The sequence below is a fragment of the Quercus robur genome, chromosome 6 (genome assembly GCF_932294415.1).
Source record: "Quercus robur chromosome 6, dhQueRobu3.1, whole genome shotgun sequence".
NCBI classification, from domain to species: Eukaryota; Viridiplantae; Streptophyta; class Magnoliopsida; order Fagales; family Fagaceae; genus Quercus; species Quercus robur.
The window spans coordinates 47,750,215-47,770,545 of NC_065539.1; the positions used below are offsets into that span (position 1 = coordinate 47,750,215).

Genomic DNA, 20,331 nt, shown 5'->3' on the forward strand with positions numbered 1-20,331 from the left:
AAACAATCACACAATTTTTATTACAATTCATCACGTAATGAGTTATGAGTAATTGAGGTGTAGACCCATGTAAACTTACAAATTTTTATTCACCTCTTCCAACTCGCCATATTTCATTGTGGCAAAAGCTCGGTGATTGTTTATGTTACAACTTACAAGCATTGCTCATAAAATTCGCAAACTCAACTGTTCTTCTTCCATTCTTCTATCTAAACTTCTAAGCACGCCACGACTATTATATCAACAGCCACCAACATTTACAACGTGTACCTTCTTCGTAGTAGTATCAAGTATCAACAAGTAACACAACACCCCGTACGAAACAAAAACAAGAGCCACCGAACCCAAAATAGTGAATACATTCACACTCTCTGATCTCTCACTGCCACACGGCGACGCATCAGAAACCATCAACGGTCATAACCAACAAAACAACAACAAAAATCAACGGTCTATATCCAAAGAATATCCACTGGGGGTAATTTCGGTAATCCACAGAAAGAAAAAGAAAAAAGTACAAAACGACTCCGTCTTCGAATTTCATGCTTCTTTTCTTTTCTTCCACAACTCTCTCTCTCTCTCTCTCTCCAACAGAAAGTCGCTCAGCACACGCCGATTTTGCCAAAACTACCGGAGGGACCGAGCTATAAAAATCTCTCACATTGGTTGTACGGATCACCAACCCGGTTTCCCTCCGGAGCTCCGAATTCACCTTGCAGTCGGGTCCACCCAGTTCCCTTTTGATTCATATTCAGGAAAAAAAAGAAAAAAGTCAACTCAGGCATGCCCTAATCAACGTCAATCAGAAAAATTTATATAAACCCAAATTCTTTTGCTAATTTTTATTTATTTATTTTTGTTTTTAATTTTACAGAATATGGGGAAAAGTAGGTGGTTAATTTGGGCGATCATTGCATGTGTTCTTGCCTCTTCTAGTGCGAGAGGTAACAATTTAATTTTAATTTTTTTGATAATGGAATTTATAAATTTATATTATCAATTATATAAGCTTTTTGTTTGTTTCTCTTTTTGATTATAGCTGGTTCTGTGAGGAAATTCATTTATGCATTTGGACTTTATTTTGATTATTAGGTATAGGGTTTGATATTATAGTTGCTGGAACTAGTGCAAACAGGCTTTGAACTCGTGTTCGCCCGTATCGATTCCATTATAATAAACTATTAATTGTTCTAAAAGATTAAGCCGTTAGGAAATTGTGAATTTAATGTACCATTGCTGTGATACCATGATAAATTATCGCTTGTGCCAAAAATTTATGCTGTTAGGAAATGGTGGATTTAGTAATTTAATCGTTATTTTAGCATAAGTAATTTTCTTTTATCGGGCAAACTTTGAGGGATGATTTTTCGAGTGTTTTGTTTAATTAGAGAGATTTCGATTGACCTGATTGTCCCTGCCCAATGCTCGCCCTTTAAATCAAAGGAAAATGAATTAGTGAGCCGCGAAACCTTCGCTAGTAGAGATATATTATTTGCATTTGAAATCAGGATAATCAGGATTAGTTAACTGTATTAGAGGCTTTATTATTCATTTAATTGTGGGTTTTAGGAAGAATTTCGTTGGGTGCTTTGGGGGGGGGGGGGGGTATATTTTTGCATATTTAATCATTCTACTTTATAATGTATGTTGCTGTATTCTGTGACACATTCTAATGAGGTTTGTCTTTTTTACTTGTAGAACTTAAGTTGTTCAAGCACAAGATGGGTCATGAATCCGATTACAATCATACCCTGGCCACAATATTAGTGGAGTATGCTTCTGCAGTAAGTTCTAGAATTCTTTTTAAAATCATTAGTGGGACATTTTAAACCGTACAATTCACTTGTAGCTTTAACATGGAGTGTTTCAAGTCTTTCGAGTTGATCAAGATTTCCATATCTAATAAGAGGTGGCATTGAAAGTTCCCGGAGTTGTGTAGAAGTTTTGAGCTTAGCTCTAAATTAGCCAGTTGACTTACTCTACCCTTCTATTTTTTAATGGTATAATAGACGAGTCAATGTACCCCCTGTAATCTAAACTCTCACAAATACGTTGTTGACCTTGGTCCAAATGGAGAAACCAAACCATTTAGTTAAGGTATTCATACATAAAGATTAGTCTTTGGTTATCACACTCTTTCTTGGCATGAGTCAAAACGGTGTAAATCTAGTTGCAGCAAGTCAATCTCATGGTGCTCCAAATTGCAATTCAAAGTTTTTAATATCAGATAATACTGCCAAGAGATTACATGACATCAAATTGGTGATTGATGCTCTTGCTCTTGCAGGTGTACGTGACAGATATGACACAATTATTTACTTGGACGTGCTCAAGATGTAATGGTTTGATAAAGGTACTGAGATTAATTTTATCAACTTCACTAGTTCAACTATTTGCAAAACTAAGCTTTGACTTACATGCTTGCTAGAAGTTGGTCTCTTTTACTTTTCCTAATTAAAAAAGTTGGGCTAATGCTGTTTTTGATTGAAACAGGAATTTGAAATTATAGAGTTGGTTGTTGACATTCAGCACTGCTTACAGGTGCATTCTTATAGCACACTGCGTTTAATTTATATAATGTTTTTCCTGGTCTTATACTGTCATTTATTTACTCAAAAGTTTTCTTTTTGCCTTTGATATTTACTTGATTATACTATGACGATCTACTGCAGAGTTTTGTTGGAGTGGCAAAAGATCTTAATGCTATTGTGATTGCATTTAGAGGAACTCAGGAACACAGGTAGATATTCTTCTGGCTTATTTATTCATAAACTCTGTTAAGAGACTTTTAGATCATTTGAAGTCCTTGCTAATCAGGACCCTTTTTGATTGGTCTCAGGTTTGGGGTTTTACACATTGTACTTCTATTTTTGATTTCCCAGCTCTCTTTTTAGTTCCTCATGTTGATTTGATTGTAATTGTTTTACATACTGTTCATCGTCGTGAACATAGAGTTCTTGTTTCTTCATCAATAAATTCTTATTACTTATCAGAATGGTTGAATTGCATGTGTACAGCATAATGAATTGGATCGAAGACTTATATTGGAAACAGCTTGACTTGAATTACCCTGGCATGTCCGATGCAATGGTATGTATTGCAGAAATGTTTCTTTTAATGGGTTTAAACAGTATCAATTCTCATGATCTTTTTCATTCTTTCTAGGTGCACCGTGGATTTTATTATGCTTACCACAACACAACTCTACGCCCTGCAATTTTAAATGCTATTAAAAGGGCAAAGGAGTGCTATGGAGACATTCCCATCATGGTGACAGGGCATTCAATGGGAGGGGCAATGGCCGCATTTTGTGGGATTGACCTAAAGGTAATCATAAATAAGACTTAATTCAACTGCGATATTTTTGGGTATGATTTGGGGGGTGGGTTTTTATTTTTTACTTTTTAAATTTAATAATCTTAGTAAAGTCCATTACTATTGTTGTTGTTTCCAATGTCTACATTGCTCTGAGGTTCTTTACAAATGCTGAATAGGGTTGAATACTTGAATATGTACTGTTCTTTAGGATCGCTTGTATGAGCTGGGTTGTATGTTCTGGCTGCCATGTGTTCCTTAACAGCAGTGGGTGGACATGGAAAATGGTGGCCTGACTCTTCGACACATGACAATGTTTTCCACTTATTTATGCATGTTATGTTATCTGATCCCAAATTCCATTGCTAGCATTAAGTTTAATATGATTTTCTTTTCTTTTTTTGGTGTAATATGATTTTATTTTTGCTACTTAGTTGTTATATTTTGCATTGTATAGTCAAACCAAAGTTCTTTTGGGATGGTTAACTGTATGTGGAACTTGTGGTAATCCATTTTCTAATTCGGTAATTGTTGACTTGTATTTCATATAATCTATTAGAAGTGGAGTTCAAATGAAAATAACTTTATTCATTAATCATATTCACTCCTTGAAAATATATTTGTCCAATAGCTACTTATTAATATGTGTGTGTGTGTGTCCCATAGCCATTGTTGAAACCATATTTGAAGTTCAAGTTTTGAGAAACTTGTTTTGAAATAAAGTTCTGAGTTTGTTACTTGATTTCTTGCGACTGCTTGCTGAGCTGTTTCTTTTTCATCCTTTTCTCTACTGTTTCATTAGATGTTAGGTCTTATGGAAAGTTTGATATGGAAGTACATTTTTTGAAACAATTGGTGTTTCAATGAAGGACTATCTGTTTATCTCCAGGTTAATCATGAAGCACGGAATGTTCAAGTTATGACATTTGGACAACCCCGTATTGGTAATGCAGTGTTTGCATCTTACTATAGCAAGCTTGTCCCAAACACAATTCGAGTCACAAATGAGCATGATATTGTGCCTCATTTGCCTCCATACTATCCTTATTTCCCACAAAAGACATACCACCACTTCCCAAGAGAGGTATATCCTTTTCCCAAATGAAGTGATGAATTATGTAGTAATGCTTTATTATCTTTTTATTGTGCCTTATTTGCTTCCAACATTTTTTTTAAGGTGTGGCTTTACAACATTGGATTGGGAAGTCTTGTTTATAATATTGAGAAGGTCTGTGATGGTTCTGGAGAAGACCCATCTTGTAGCAGGTGTGTCTCTTATGATGCGCTTTAGATAATTGAAGAGACTACCCCTCATTTAAACCTAACTACTTCATTCAGCATTTTGATATTGGAAATTTATTTTAATTAATGAATTCATGAAATTAGAATATTCATCTGTCATTCAATGTTTATATCCTTTTCCCCCTCCCTTCCATCACATTGGAAAACATAATGAATTGATACAGTGAGCTTATCTCGTTGAGAAGAGAGGAATTTTACAAATTCTTTGGCTATGTTGTGCAGGTCAGTGACCGGGACCAGTATTTCAGACCATTTAGTTTATTATGGTGTTGCATTAATGTCCGGAGAACCAGGGACATGCAGAATTGTGATGGATCCCCCTGTTGTGGATTATGGTACAACTGATCTCGGAGGAAACTTCATCTTATCCAGAAATCCTGCAACACCAGTTATTAAATTGAATACAGAGTCAGATACTGGGGGCAAAAATGTTTAAGATATGGCTGGGAGTATGAAATCTCTTGCAAGATAGCTAGAGAGGTCTGTTATATGAATTAACATTTAATCTAATACCCCATACAGAGTATTTTCATCTTTTTTTTCTTTCTTTTTTTTTGGTTTAGTGCCCTTCCAGAAAGCTTTGGCAGTTGATTATATTGTTGCAAAGGGCTGGGGCTGGAAAGAAATTTGTGTATATACGAATTGTGTACATCTTCATCCTTGTTAATATGATCACTATTGATTTCATTGTTTACACATTCCCTTCCCTCCTTTTTATAGAGCATCTAATGGAAAGAATGGTGTGACCCTTAATAGACTCACTTTTTTGCTCTTGTCAAGAGGATGAGGTAGATCCGTAATGAAGATAGGATAGATAAGATCATAGAACTCCCTGGAGAGTTGGTATCACTATACCCGCATTGACTTAAAACTGAAAAACCCTACGGGTGGTTTGTTGCTTACCATCAAACTAAAGAATCCATTAAAGACAAAATGGAAGTTTACAATAAACAATATCCCAATCCTTGTATTGCTCCCTATAGCAAAACTTACTCGCGGGACCACACAAAGCTCTAACTTGGTTGGACTCCTGTCTTGTGGATCTCTACAACGGTGCATGAATATTCAATTTGTGTCTAACTCACCGCAACAACTTGATTGTATTAGTTTATGTGTAGGAACTTCACTATGAACACTCTTTGATCTTCAATTAAGTCTTGGAGACAATGCTTGGTACAAACCCGTGGCGCGTAGTTGTCACAACAAGATCTCCTCTTTACACAGTGTTCTCTCTATGTTTATAATGATCTAACACAAGTTTATATATGCTCTGGAACCTAGTGCATAGATTTCTAGGCCTCTAGTCATCGTTGGTTGCAACTTTAGAAAACAAATATTTTGAGGCTCGATTGATCTAGTGGTGTCGAGCTTGAAGTTGAGGTTTTTTAATGAAGCTCGACTGATCAAGCTACAATCAAGTATGTGTCGAGCCGTCGAGGCAACTAAAACTCTTCCTCTTGAGCTGATTTTTCTGTCTTCCATGTGGATCTTCAAACCCTAATGTACACACTAACATTACAACTCAATTACATTGGAGATAGGGTTTTAAATACGGATTTACCGACACAAATTACATTTGGCCCTAAAATCTTCTTTATTGTAAATATTAAAGGCTTAAGTAGAAATAAACATAAGCAGAATAGACCATTATAATAATATTGGTTGTTCAAAAGATCAACCATATCAAATTTTTAATATCGTTTGTTTGCATTACCATAACGTTGGGATGTAAAGTTGTGGCTAAGCCTTTGTAACCATGTGTGTGTACACTTTTGGGGTTTGCTTTATGATGATTATTAATTTTATCATCAAGTCCAATATCAAAAAAAAAAAAAAAAGGTTTGGTGTAGGTGAGATTTGAACTCAAGTTGTTTGTTTGACGATAATAGATTTTGACCTTACCAATTGAGCCAATTTGAACCTACTTTAAATCCATGTATAATATTGCTACACATTGACAAGATTTGGTTTCGAGATTGGATTGCTATTACAACAACAAAAGTAATGACCAAGCCTTAGTCTCAAAAATTTTGAGATGATTATGAATAATAAACAAATTAATTAAAAGTTGAGTACTGTTACATGAAAGAAAATTTGTCTTCAATAAAGACAAAAGATCTCACTTCTATCTTCATTTTTATGCTTTAATATTCCACATCTTGCTAAAAACCATGTTGTGTTTGGTTGGAGACTTTTGAAATGTCTACATTCGTGGCAGTGCCGGGGGAAGAACACATGGGATCACAAAAAGAACAAAGTTTACCATAAAACACTAAATGTATATGATCAGCTGTTTTCTGTAACAAGCATGTATCGACCTAGATTAAAGTACATGAATCCTGAAACCATAAACTTGATAACAAAACGCATGACAAGCTTCATGTTATCCTAATTCTTCTTTCACTTTGTGTCCTTATCCTTGGTTGGTATATCAGCCTTAATTTCCTGCAAAAACAAAAGCTTTTGTAAGTTCTTCTAAGTTTCCTTCTTCCCAACAAAAATAAAAATAAAATCTTGTTATATTTCATCAAGTGTAAAATCATTTTGAACCCTCAAATTCAAATACCTCAGCTTTTTTATCCTTCTCTTCTGTAGCAGGACTTGAAACTTTTGCTTCAACAGTTGCCTCCGGTTCTGCTTTCTTGACCACATTCTCTTCCTTCACGTTTAAGGCCTCTCCTATACATGTAGCAAATTATTTCAATGAAATAAAAGGAATCAAGAAAAATACATTCATATAGTCAGCCATATTAATAAAAGACAAAACTTAGTTACAATTAAATTAAAATACATGTCTACATTAACTAATGTAACATAAATAATGTTATCTTTCCCAATGATAATTATATTCAAGGCAGTCATATGCTCAAAATTAATTAGAGAAACTAACTATAAACAACTGTATATATCTATGTTTTAACCTTAATAGCCACCTAGGCTCAATTGACATCTTCTAGTATTTTCAATAAAAAAGTCAAGAGTTCAAATCCCCCTTCCCTGACTATCAAATTATTAAAAAAAAAAAAAAAAGTTATTACCCTAATAAAAATGCATAGGTTACAAACCATTTTTCTTTTCTGCATTTGTTTCATTAGCCACAACTTTCTCCTGCACTGCATTATCAGCTCTCACATTCTCATTCAACAAATCTTCCTTCTCTGCTGCATGTGGAGAGTCATACTCAGACTTGGCATCAGAAATAATCCCTTCCACTGCTTCCTCATCTTTCCTTGATGAAAAGTAATGGTTTGGTGAGTCATGGGATATAAATCTCTCTCCCTCTTGCTTTTCATCACCACCTTCTTTCCCTTTATCTATTTCTTTGTCATCTCCTTCCTTCACAGTCTTGTTTTCACCTATGACCTTAGCATCACCAGCTTCAATTGCACCACTAATTTCCTTGTTATTGTCTTCTTTAGTCACCTTCTCCGGTTTTTGCACCGATGAGTTCGTGGTGCTATCTTTGGTGTTTGTTTCTGTGACAATTTCTATGTCTTTGCTGTTCTTGGAATTGGAATTGGCATTAGGTTTCTTGCGGAGGATGGTGTTGTCGGTGACAACATCGTGTTTTGATTCCCCACAACCCATTTTGTGTAAAATGTTGAACAAGTTGTGAGGAGAGACAGAGAGAGAAAGTACGTATATATTCTCTCCCTTTGTTGTTGGGAGAGATAGAGATGGAAATGAAAACTTTGTTTCTGTTTTTGTTATACCTTTGTGTTGGAATAGAGCATTGCATGGGTGTAATGTGGTGTCAATACCTTGGTAACAAACCACTAAAAAAAACGCGTCTCTAAGCCGCGTTTTTTAGCTGCGTTTTACAAAAACGCAGCTACAGGGGGTAATTTGAAGGTATGGATGGGTCTTTACGAAGCTCAATTTCAATAGAGCTATATATAAGTGTATTTTTAGGCAAAGTTAAACGTCCCTTTTAGGAAGGAATTGTGCTGGCAATGTGAATTTATGACCTTTGTTTTGTTTTGTTTTGTTTTTTTAAGAGGCTTTTGGTTGAATAAACATAATTTCAAACATAATTTTCCTCCAAACAAGTTTAAAGGAAAGCTCATGTGATCCATTATGGGTCAAGTTACGCATAGCTTTAGTCACATAATTTATTTAAATGACTTAATGTATGATATGATATTATGATTTAATACATTTGGATGATTTTATGAGCTATAACCCAGTTTAGAGGAAATTTTTTCTCTTTTTGGTTTGCTTCTTATTGGGCCAAAATGGATATTTGCCTCTTATGCCAAAACTTTCCAGCATAATGCCTCTATTTTAAATTCGATTTTCTAAAAATCAAATTTCTAAAAATCGAATTATGTGAAATCAAACTTTAAAATAAAAAAATTACATGGAACTTGAGTTCCATGTAAAATTTCTCACATTACTTGATTTTCATTAAAACTCGATTTTCTAAAAATTGAGTTTCAAAACAGGAGCATTTTGCTAAATAGTTTCAAAATAGGGGTATTTTACTACATCTTTTGGGCGAAAGAGGCAAATGCTCATTTGGGCTCTTCTTGTTGACTATAATTGTTTGAAAATTGGGAGTTTTTCTGGAATGAAACACATCTAAAACCAAATGTTAAATTCATTGACCAAAAAACTTTCTCAAACAAAAAAAATTCATTGACCAGTTGATTAAGGGTCCGTTTGGATACAGTTGAAAACTGAAAAACACTGTAGCAAATTTTTTTTAAAATGTGTGAATAGTACGGTAGGACCCATTTTTAATGAAAAAATTACTGAAAAGTGAAACTTGTGGGTCCGTGAACAGTGCACGATGTGCATTGATTGGCTGAAAATTGTTTGACAAGTCAAACTTTGCGGCTACTGTTTATGAACAGTGCATGAACAATAGCTGTAACAGTAAAATTTGTCCCTAAAACGCGTGAAAAAAAAAAATTTGGAAAAACGCAGACGCAGACACTTTCAGCCGAATCCAAACATACACTAATTGTATACATGGATTCAACACGAACCAGATCCAACTCATTATATTATGACCAACTATTTGTCATAGATTGATGGATTCATTTTCGTGGAAATCAATGATGGGAAATGCATTATGCATGAATCTATCTTATAGTACATTTGAAGCCGTCAACTCATTATATTATGACCAACTATTTGTCACAGATGGATAGATTATTTATTCATGGAAATCAATTATGGGAAATGCATTATGCATGAATCTATTTTATAGTACATTTGAATTAGCCAGAGTGCCTAATTAATTTGTAACCAACTTACTTAGTAAATACTAAATACAATAAATATTGTTGAGGGCAAATTCATAAGTTAATGACATAAATTATACTTTTTTTAATGGGGAATAAATTATAAAATTAAGTTATAACTTTATCCACCTTCCTTGAAATTACCTTAATCGGTGAATTCCAGTTAATTCAAATTATAATGTTTTTTGTCATTGAATAAGAGATTAGGGTTCAAATCTTGTATGTACCAAAATCAAATAGTGTCTTAACATAATAATAAAGAACAATTATTATGAAACAGACACTATAATTTCAAATCTTAATGTATCCATCAAAAAATAAATTAGTCTAATGTTTCTCTTACAATAGCGCAAATGCCATATTAAGTATTAACCCCTCCTTGATATCAAAAAAAAAAAAAGTATTAACCCCTCCTTCCCCTGCCCCCTTCCCCCTCTATTTTACCTAATAGTATAATTTATTGTGCCAGCATGTTATAAATATAGAACTCAAGGGAAAATAAATATATAAATATATCACTTTGCATTTAGAGGATAATACTTTTGCGGAATAAATTTTTATATCAGTAACAAAGTAGGAAATTAGATTGGGTTCATTGTATGCGAAATTCTTGTATGGCCAGTTTATAGATCCCCTTCTCTTCCTCTCCATCCAAATTGACCAGTTATAAGTTCTATAAAATTGTATTAGATGTTTTTTTTTTTTTTTTTTAATAAAGAAAATAGTAAAAGTAGCAATGCCCCAAGAAGGTTGCAACTTTTTTTTTTCCTTCTTATTATTAGGTTTTACAATCCGATTGGAGGTTGTGACTTGTAAACATCTCAGGGTCCATCTTAACATTCAATGCACAGACCTATGTGAGTTGTTCGAATTAAAGATTTGGATAGTCTATCTAAAAGTCATAAAGAATAGTTATTTAAGAAAGCTCCAGATCACCACCGGGCCTTGTGCCTGAGTGGTACCCGGACTTTAGTGTCTTGTCAAGCTCGGGGTTCGATCCCCCTATAAACCAATTACCCAGCAAAAAAAAAAAAAAAAAAAGAAAGCTCCAGATCTGGAGATGTCATGTCAAAGAGAAAAGGTTAATAAAGATAGGAGATATTAATTCAGCAAAAAAAGATAGGGGATATTAGATATAAATATAAATTAGTAAATTGATAAATTGTTTTGATTTCTGTTATCGACAAGAAAAAATGGTACCAAAAAGGGCATGGGCCCATGTGTATATGCCATCATTTGGTCCCATATCAACATCCCCTATTTATCTCATTACATATAAAACCTTACTCTTATTTTTTTATTTTTTCCTAAAAGCATATGAACCTCTAGTTGAATTTTTTTTTTTTTTTTAATTTTAGCATAAGAACATAATTTTTTTTTTCATTTTATTTTACATATTTACTTATCAAAACACTTTATATTATATTATATATTTTATACTGCATTTCATTAAAATATCAAATTTTATTGATTTCTTAAAATTATTTCTCTTTATTCACGTATAATTACCACCACCCAATCTTTTCATTAATTATTGAAATACGTAAATAAAAAATAAAAAAACTAAATGCAAAATGAATAGTGATAATGATAGTGTAAATATACGTAATTATTATAAAAATAATATATTTTATTATAACTTTACATGGCCTGATATAGGTAAAATTTTGACTTGGTTGGTTTAGATATGATCATTTTTTCTATTATACAAGCACTAATATAAATATTCCTATTGTTGTATGAGAATCTTATTATAAGATGGGTGTTATATTTATCAAATATATTAGATACATTCTCTCTCCCTCTGTGTTTTGATAACCCTTTTCACATCATAGGTGTTCAAGTGATGAGTTCATTGATATTGGGCTTGACATAAATTTATATTCTCAAATTTAACATATCACATTATTAGTTATGAGATTTTTGAGTGTCTGCTGTGAGTAAAATAGTTTGGCTGAGTTGTTACTTAAAAAAAAAAAAAAAAATTTTGTGTTTATGTAATAAAGAACAGGTTTTTGAATAAACGACGGGGTAGAGTAAATTTTGCCTTTTACCATATGGGACAGATGCTACTGAAAACCATGTGGAAGTTGGTGCAGACTGCAGAGAGAGTGTAAAATGATTTTAGGTAACGTGATTTTATATCGTCTTCCAAGTTTTATTATAATCAAAAGCAAAACACAGTCAGTTAATAGAGAGTGGTTTCACTATGAATGTGTATATATTATTTTTATAATCTCATTGCAAATTCCAAAATTTTAAACATTATAAATCTTCCTCGTATCTAAAGTGGTAATTTTTAAAAGCTCAGTGGGGAGTCTTTCACCCAAACCAAAAAAGTTGGAAAAAGGAAAAAGGAAAAAGGAAATATAGGATATGTTTGGCTCTATCAAAAAAGCATATTTTGTATACGTTTCAGTTTGTTGTGAGACTCACCATTAAAAAACTTGTTTGGCTTTATATTTGTATTCAATTTTATTTTCTTGAAAATGAATACAGTGGTATTTTCGAAAAAAAAAAAAAAAAAAAAATCTGTGAGTCTTACTATCACTGATTTGTCGCATCAAAGAACACTCTTTTTATTTGTTGGTGATTGTCATAAAAAAAAAGTGAAGAGAAAGACAAAGTAGAAAATGATATCAAACAAAAAGGAAAAGATAGAAACAAAAAATAAGTACAAAATTTAAGTATAGAAAATGAGTACAAAAAATAAAATTAGAAAATGAATACAAGACACAAACCATAGACCCATAAGAGTATTAGCACCAGTACATGTAAAATTTATTATCTATTTTAGTATAAGAACTTACTTTTTCTATTTTACAATACCACTTTTACAAAACACTCATATCAGATTATCTATTATACTTATATTTTTATTTTAATAATCATTTTTAATCATTTATTATTGTTATTTTTACCTTTGCAAGCTCTTATACGGGGTTTTTTTTAAAAATAACTATAAAACACATACTATATTATAAGTTAGACAACATTTCAAACTTATTGCATTTCTAACAACTCGAGTCCGGTGGACTCGATTTACCCAGAAATATGACGTGGACAAAGTAGGAAATCGAGTTTACTGAACTCGATTTCTATACATAGAAATCGAGTTTAATAAACTCAATTTCTGTGTACAAAAACCAAGTTTAACAAACTTGGTTTCTATACATAGAAACCGAGTTTATTAAAATCGATTTCTATGTATAGAAACCCATTTCAATAAAACTGAGATGCCTGCTCAAAAAATCTCAACTCAACATTACACCCAACAAAAAAAAAAAAAAAAAAGAACATAAGACCCAGAAAACAAGACACAACCCAAAAACCACATAGAAGATCAAATGAGAAAATGATACCGGTTGTTGGGACGGCGACGGCGACTAAACTAATATTAAAAAAAAAAAAAATTCTCTCTCCCTCTCTTCAGTCTTTAGTCAGCTCTAAGCTGAGCTGAACTCAACACCCAACTGGCGCGACAGCCGGCTTGACCTTAGGCCTTCCTCTCCCTCTCGGCGAGCCGCCAGTTGGAGCCACAGCAGGAGCCGAAGAAGCCGCAGTCTTAGCCTTCTTAGGAGGACGGCCACGTGGCCTTCCAGAGCCAGACGACGCCGCCGCTTTCTTCGTAGGCGAAGGCACTGGAGCAAAAGGGTCTCTGGGCTTAGGCGGACGGCCTCTGGGCCTAAGCGGAGACGCCACGGCACCAGGCCTAAACTAATATTTTCTGGGTCTTATGTTCCTTTTTTTTTTTTTTTTTTTTTTTTTTTTTTTTGTTGTTGTTGGGTGTAATGTTGAGTTGAGATTTTTTTAGCAGAAATGATGAGCATTCTCAGTATTATTGAAATCGGTTTCTATACATAGAAATCGATTTTAATAAACTCGGTTTCTATGTGTAGAAACCGAGTTTGTTAAACTTTGTTTCTGTACACAGAAATTGAGTTTATTAAACTCGATTTCTATGTATAGAAATCGAATTCAGTAAACTCGATTTCCTACTTTGTCCACGTCACATTTCTGGGTAAATCGAGTCCACCAGACTCGAATTGTTAGAAATGCAATAAGTTTGAAATGTTGTCTAACTTATAATATAGTATGTGTTTTATAATTATTTTTTTTAAAAACCCTCTTATACGCGTCTATTTTATAATATATTGTGTAAATTTTTATATTTTTTATATTTTACACTTTTTATATTTTACACCTGCTGAAGCAATTGCTCTAATGTTGTTGTTATGAGTACTAGTTGTTCGTTAAAATGCCCACAACGATGGCTTGAATTCGTTGCTAAAAGCTCAGCTCAAGTCTCCTGCTCTGAAATTTGATTCGCCGGTGTCACGGTGTCTGTCGCTTAGTCCCCAAGTCACTACACCTCCTGCCATACCACTGACCCCTCCTTATCCACTCCAAGTGGGCACCATTCACAGGTTATGATGATACATGCATATCCTTGAGTGATTTTATGATTTTATCCCCATATTTAACATAAATTAAGTTTCAAATTTTTTTGGGATAATATTAAATTTTTTAATAGAAGTTGTTTGGTAATTACAATAGGACTAGTTGATATGAATTTTTGTCGAATTAAGTTAAAATTTCTGGCCGTGAAATCCACTTATTTAAACACTAGTCTCATCACACATGCATGTGCGGTAAGACTCTTTTTTATTTTTTATTTTATGTTTAGTGTCATAATGTTTAAAAATGATATAGAAATAGTGCCCTAATTCTTAGAATATTTTCAATAAAGAAAAAAGTCTAAAACTTACGATTTTTTTTTTTTAAAGTAGTAAATTACTCTTTCAACTAGTTTGTATTTTTAAATTTAAAATGATTTAAATAAAAGATAGAAGTATTTTAGAAAATTTAAGAATTTGTGTGAGAATATTTTAGTACACAAAATGATGAAACCCAAACAGAGAATCTTGTTATTAGTAGTATAAATTATTTAATCAACTTAAAAAATATAAGTATTTAAGAAGAAATTTTACACAAATACACGTATATATACTTATATTATGTTAGAGTAAGATTTATATTTAAAGAAAAAAAAAGTACATGCCTCCTACTATTTAATAACTAAAAGTTTTACCAAATAAGCTAGTGAAACCACTTATTTGAACATGTTTATAATAATTTTTACCTATCAGGAAACCAATATCTAAAAAGTTTTAGATGAAAGAAATAAAAACTTTAATCCAATCTTCTAATCATTATAGTAAATTGACGATATACCAACTTTTAATTTCTAACCTCTAATCATAGTTTGACCTTAATCCCATCTTCTAATCATCAAATAGTAAATTGACTAAATTCTCACTTAGTATAATAATATTTAAAAAATAAAAAAATAAAAGAAAAATAAAAAAGAATAAAGGGTGATTCTCACACCTATTCCTTTCTTTAATAACAAAGAATCAAAGATGGCTGCCCTCTCTTATTAAAGATTGAGACAAAAGTAACCCAAAAAAGAGAGCCACCCATCTTCCCAAATCAGGAAACTACGGTTCCTTCATTGTCTTTGAGCCATTCTCTCTGTAAATTTCTCTACTTTTCACATGGAAGGCTCAGCAAATGAACGTCTTAGTTTTGGGAAGATGGGCTACGGGTACACACAAACCAGCTCTATTTCCCTTATCTCAACTCACTGCGTTCAGTTTTTGATGTTATTTCCTAACTGGGTTTCTGTTTTTGTTTTGTTTTGTTTTGTTCCTCTTAAGGTGCAAGCATTATAGAAGGAGGTGCATGATTAGAGCTCCTTGTTGCAACGAGATCTACGATTGTCGCCATTGTCACAATGAGGCCACGGTATATGCTGATGCATTATTAGTTTATTACTACACGCATACGCATACACAAAGACACAGCTTTTTGGGACTTTTTATCTTGTTTTAGATTAATATATTTGCCTTTTGTGACCTCTATTGATCTGGGTCTTTCTTAATTTTCATGCATGTTTGGTTTATTAGAACATGTTGGGGAACCCAGTTGATCGGCATGAACTCGTTAGATACGATGTTAAACAAGTACGACAATTCTGCTTTATCTGTTTGTTTCTTTTTCTTTTTTCTTTTAAAAAGAAACAATTTTTATGATTAATTTACACTGTTGTGAATTGCTAATGATGCTGTTGTTGTTGTTGTTTAAGGTTGTTTGTTCAGTTTGTGACACAGAGCAGCCGGTAAGTGTTTTGTGTGTGTGTGTGTGTGTAAGGTGATGTAAAGCTAAAAGCTTTCTTGTTCTGATTTTCTGTTATGTATTAATTGGTTTAGTTCATATTCTCTTATTGTTCCAGGTTGCTAAAGTTTGTACCAACTGTGGTGTAAATATGGGGGAATATTTTTGCGAAGTCTGCAAATTCTATGATGATGATGTAATTACACTATCTCAGATTCAACTATTTAAATGGAAAATCCAAGAAATATTTAATAAATTTTCTTTTTTTGGTGTTTTTGTTTTACCTATCAAAAAAAACTTTTTTGTCCAGATAATCTAGAATGAGATTTAATATCCTTGTTTGTTTACTTGTTCTTTTTATTGATGCAAACTGTTGTTTTAACTAATCTCAGACTGAGAAAGCGCAGTTTCATTGTGATGATTGTGGGATATGCAGGTTAGTAAGCATAGTATGATTAGTGTCTCTTTGTTTTTTTATATTTTCACTTATCATTGAATTGGTGATATCAAAGATGTACTGATCTAAATTCTGTTCTTTCTATCAGAGTTGGTGGTCGCGAGAACTTCTTTCATTGCAAAAAGTGTGGTATGCACTTCCTCCCCAGTAACTAGAAATTTGTCATTATGATTGGTTTTGTTACTTTAGTTGCACAAAGCAGAAGCAGTACGTCACTTTTTCTTCTTCTTTTTGTTTGTCTTTCTGTTAAACTTAAGTTATTATTTTTGTGTTTTGTTTTGCTTGTCCATTCATTTTTACGTGGATGCTTATCAGTTTTAATCATATTTTAATTTCCAGTGAATGTAGATAACCCAGCAAGTGCAACCCAGAGTAATACAATAAGATTGGAGGGTTCTGGTTCCTTTTTTTGTTTAAAATAAGAAATTTAGGTGAAATGGGATGTTGCTGATTGATCCATAAATTGGGTGTCCATGGTGATATTCTTTGACTTTGCAGAATTTATCAGGCATTTTATCACCCATCTGGTCTTGCTTGAAGGAAATGTAGTTATCCTGATTGCCTTGCAAAGTTGCAATAGGAAAAGCCTTTGAATGCTTTACAATATAATATGCTGTCAAAGTTCTGATGGATCTTCTAGAGTATTATACATGAGGAAGAACTATAATTTATGATCGATCTTCTTTACAAATGTCTAAATTTATGTTTCATCTTCAAGGGTTGGGAATATGTAAGATGTTAAAAACCTTAAGACAGGAAAAAATAGTTAAGATGTCAAAAGAATGAATGTGTAACCAGTTCTTTTGGAGCATATTTCCCAGAAGCATAAGCCCTGTTTTATATTTTCTAATATTGAACATAAGTTTAAAAGTTTTACCTGTTTATATTTATATGCTCTCATATAAGGGCCTTTTGCTATTGAAAGTTCCTATATTTCTGATGCCACATATATTATGGTTTCATAACTCAGTGCTTGCATGTTGGATGTGCTCTCGTATAAAATCTTCGGCACTATGTATTTTTCTATATTGTCTTTTGTCATGTTCAAAATTGACATGCAGTTTTTCCTCCTGATTGGAGTTGACTATGTGAGCCCCTTTTCCCAAAGAATTTGAGTATGCTCCATGAGTTATACATGCATAAATATGGTTATTTTCCCCTCTTTCTTCCCTTTTCTTTTGAATTATATATTTTCTAATTAGAATATTTACTCCACTAATAGGGTCTTGCTATTCGGTTAGTCTGCGTGATAACCATTTGTGTGTGGAGAACTCCATGCGGCACCATTGTCCAATATGCTATGAGGTTTGCTTCCTGTGTGCTTCATTTGTGTATTGAAATAGAATTGCTTGATGTTCTAACATATAATGGTATTTTTGTAGTATCTTTTTGACTCACTTAAGGACACAATTGTAATGAAATGTGGGCACACAATGCATTGCGAATGTTATGGAGAGATGGTAAAGCGTGACAAGTAAGCAACCTTTACTTCTTATTGCTTTAGTGTTATTTGTTGACTGGGCCAAACATTTATGTTTTTTAAGTTCTAACTTGATTTTGTCATGCCGCACAGATTCTGCTGTCCCATATGCTCAAAGTCAGTAATAGACATGTCTAGAATCTGGAAGAGAATAGATGAGGAGGTAGACTTATTCAATTTAGCTATTCTTGCAGATACAGTATTTGATCTGTGTATATTTATGAAGATTCAGTGGCATGTTGGTTGTGCTTCCATATAGCAATTATCTTGCGTAAACAGAAATTTCACTCCAATCTGTTATTATTATGTTATCAGATAGAAGCAACTGCCATGCCTGAGGATTACCGTCACAAGAAGGTGCTTACTTATCATCCTTGTTCTTATCTAATAATTTGGTGCTACATTTCCTTGTTGCCCATATTTCAAAAATTCATGAATTCTATAAATGCTCATGCAGAGACCTTAAGCACCTTCTCTGGCTAGATTATAATTGTATTTGGGTTATGTATTGCTTGTGGTTTGCATTCATCTGGCAAATATATTTGCATGCACAAACACTACGCATTCCTAAAGAATATAGAAAAAGAAAGGTGGAAGGAAGGTGTAATAACTGAAAAGGCCACCCCTTGTTTTTCAATGTCCAAAACTTTGAAAACTTAGCAAGGAGAAGGCACACCCGTATCCCTATCTATCACACTTATAGAACTCTTACTACCTCTGAGCAAACTTTGCTGGAAAACACTAAGAAGCAAGAGTATTTTTTGCAGGTCTGGATACTGTGTAATGATTGCAATGATACAACTGAAGTTTACTTTCACATAATTGGGCAGAAATGCAGCCATTGCGAGTCATATAATACCCGTACAATTTCCCCTCCAGTTCTTCCTCAATGATCATACTATTACAGAAATATATCCAGCCAGGCAGGCTTATTGAAAGCTTGCACCCTGTGGTTTTTTAAATAGAAGGGGGTATTTAATTGCTTGTTCAATCATATTGAACTGTCGTAGTGTCGTCCTTCTTAGAAGGGGATATTTATTTTGATTTTGTATCATTACATTATGATCCAAACGACTGTCACTGTATCATTCATGTACAAGCCTCGGAAACTCTCAGGCTATTCTTCTTTCTATTTATCAAGTTAGAAGAACCAAATGAGCCCTTTGGTTGTTGTAAACATTATATATGTACAGTAATTTAATGGAGCACTGTTTTCCAGTTATGGATGACTGACAATGCATGATATCTGATCATTCATTGACTGCTTTCGTTATGAAATGTGATGTGATAACCTCCATTGATGCCTATGTGATATATAACCTTACAAGTGTTAAGAACTTGTTACATGCCTTGCAAGTGGTAGTTGCTGACCATGAGATACTGTGATAATCTGTTGATATCTCACCACTTATAATTTCATTTGCCTGTACAACTTAACATTTCCAAGGAGGTTTATAAAGCAACCAGTACAATTGATATAGCCTTGAAAGGAAGCATTTCCACCCTGAATGACAGCAGCTAAAATAATGATTTGCTTTATGTATGCTTAGTGTGTGTTTGGATAGCACTGATGCGTTGGGTGTTTGGCCTCTGGCCTTTTTTTGGGATCTCATGGCACTGTTCATGGGACTGCCAAACTCAGCAAAATGCACATACCCATGCATTTTTGGGTCCTATAGCACTATTCACACATTTAAAAATTATTTTGTTATAGTGTTTTCAGTAATAAGTTTTCAGTTTTTAGTAAATAAGCGGTATCCAAACAGATTTTTAATAAGAAGTAATTTCTATAATTCTGAGAATTTTTAATTTAGACATGTGTTTGTATCGTATTGGGTCCATTGCATTGATGCACCTAATGGGTCAGTTCTATTATTAATAATCTGTTTGCCTAATTGGAAAAAGGGTTTGATTTACCTCAATTACTTTTTTAATTAGATATGTCATTTTGTTTTAAATATACAATACCAAGTGGTATGTGTTTTAATTTACACATTTTATTTAAATTTTTTTTTTATACAAGATAGAATTTTACTCTAACTTAATCTAAGTGTATATGTGTGTGAAACTCCCTCTTGGAGACTTGAACCCCGGCCCTTGTCCTCTACACTCTATAAGCACTTATACTTGTGGAGTGACCATCGCACCAAGGGAGTGTAGTGACGTGATAGTCTCTCATTAAAACAAAAGGGGATTTCAATTATAAAAGTACTGGAGGTAAGTCAAACCCATTGAAAAATGTGATGGGTGGACTGGATCAAGCTTATGATTAGACCCAAATTTAAGGTTAATGGTTTGCAGGCCAATTTGGGAAAACTACATGGACGATCCAATTCATCTATCATAGGCTG

At 33.2% G+C, this 20,331-nt stretch overlaps 3 protein-coding genes across 3 annotated transcripts; 2 read left to right on the forward strand and 1 right to left on the reverse strand.

Annotated features, from left to right (window-relative positions):
- Window positions 1-548: 548 nt before the first annotated feature.
- On the forward strand, window positions 549-5,311 carry LOC126689150 (lipase). Its single transcript, XM_050384203.1, has 11 exons — window positions 549-781; window positions 875-944; window positions 1,699-1,784; window positions 2,288-2,353; window positions 2,494-2,541; window positions 2,673-2,740; window positions 3,018-3,090; window positions 3,166-3,327; window positions 4,205-4,399; window positions 4,493-4,581; window positions 4,840-5,311. Exons 2-11 carry the CDS (start codon window positions 878-880, stop codon window positions 5,051-5,053), a joined length of 1,068 nt encoding a protein of 355 aa, XP_050240160.1. The 5' UTR covers window positions 549-781; window positions 875-877; the 3' UTR covers window positions 5,054-5,311.
- Window positions 5,312-7,017: 1,706 nt separating this feature from the next.
- On the reverse strand, window positions 7,018-8,205 carry LOC126690295 (uncharacterized). The gene is made up of 3 exons (XM_050385409.1): window positions 7,683-8,205; window positions 7,184-7,296; window positions 7,018-7,062 (listed from the first exon to the last, which is right to left on the reverse strand). The coding sequence occupies exons 1-3, from the start codon at window positions 8,203-8,205 to the stop codon at window positions 7,018-7,020; spliced, it is 681 nt and encodes a 226-aa protein (XP_050241366.1).
- A 7,070-nt stretch (window positions 8,206-15,275) lies between these two features.
- On the forward strand, window positions 15,276-19,202 carry LOC126689151 (E3 ubiquitin-protein ligase MIEL1). Its single transcript, XM_050384204.1, has 12 exons — window positions 15,276-15,474; window positions 15,587-15,674; window positions 15,836-15,892; window positions 16,015-16,047; window positions 16,162-16,239; window positions 16,436-16,479; window positions 16,589-16,629; window positions 17,723-17,805; window positions 17,883-17,974; window positions 18,074-18,143; window positions 18,296-18,337; window positions 18,748-19,202. The coding sequence occupies exons 1-12, from the start codon at window positions 15,425-15,427 to the stop codon at window positions 18,871-18,873; spliced, it is 804 nt and encodes a 267-aa protein (XP_050240161.1). The 5' UTR covers window positions 15,276-15,424; the 3' UTR covers window positions 18,874-19,202.
- Window positions 19,203-20,331: the final 1,129 nt, after the last annotated feature.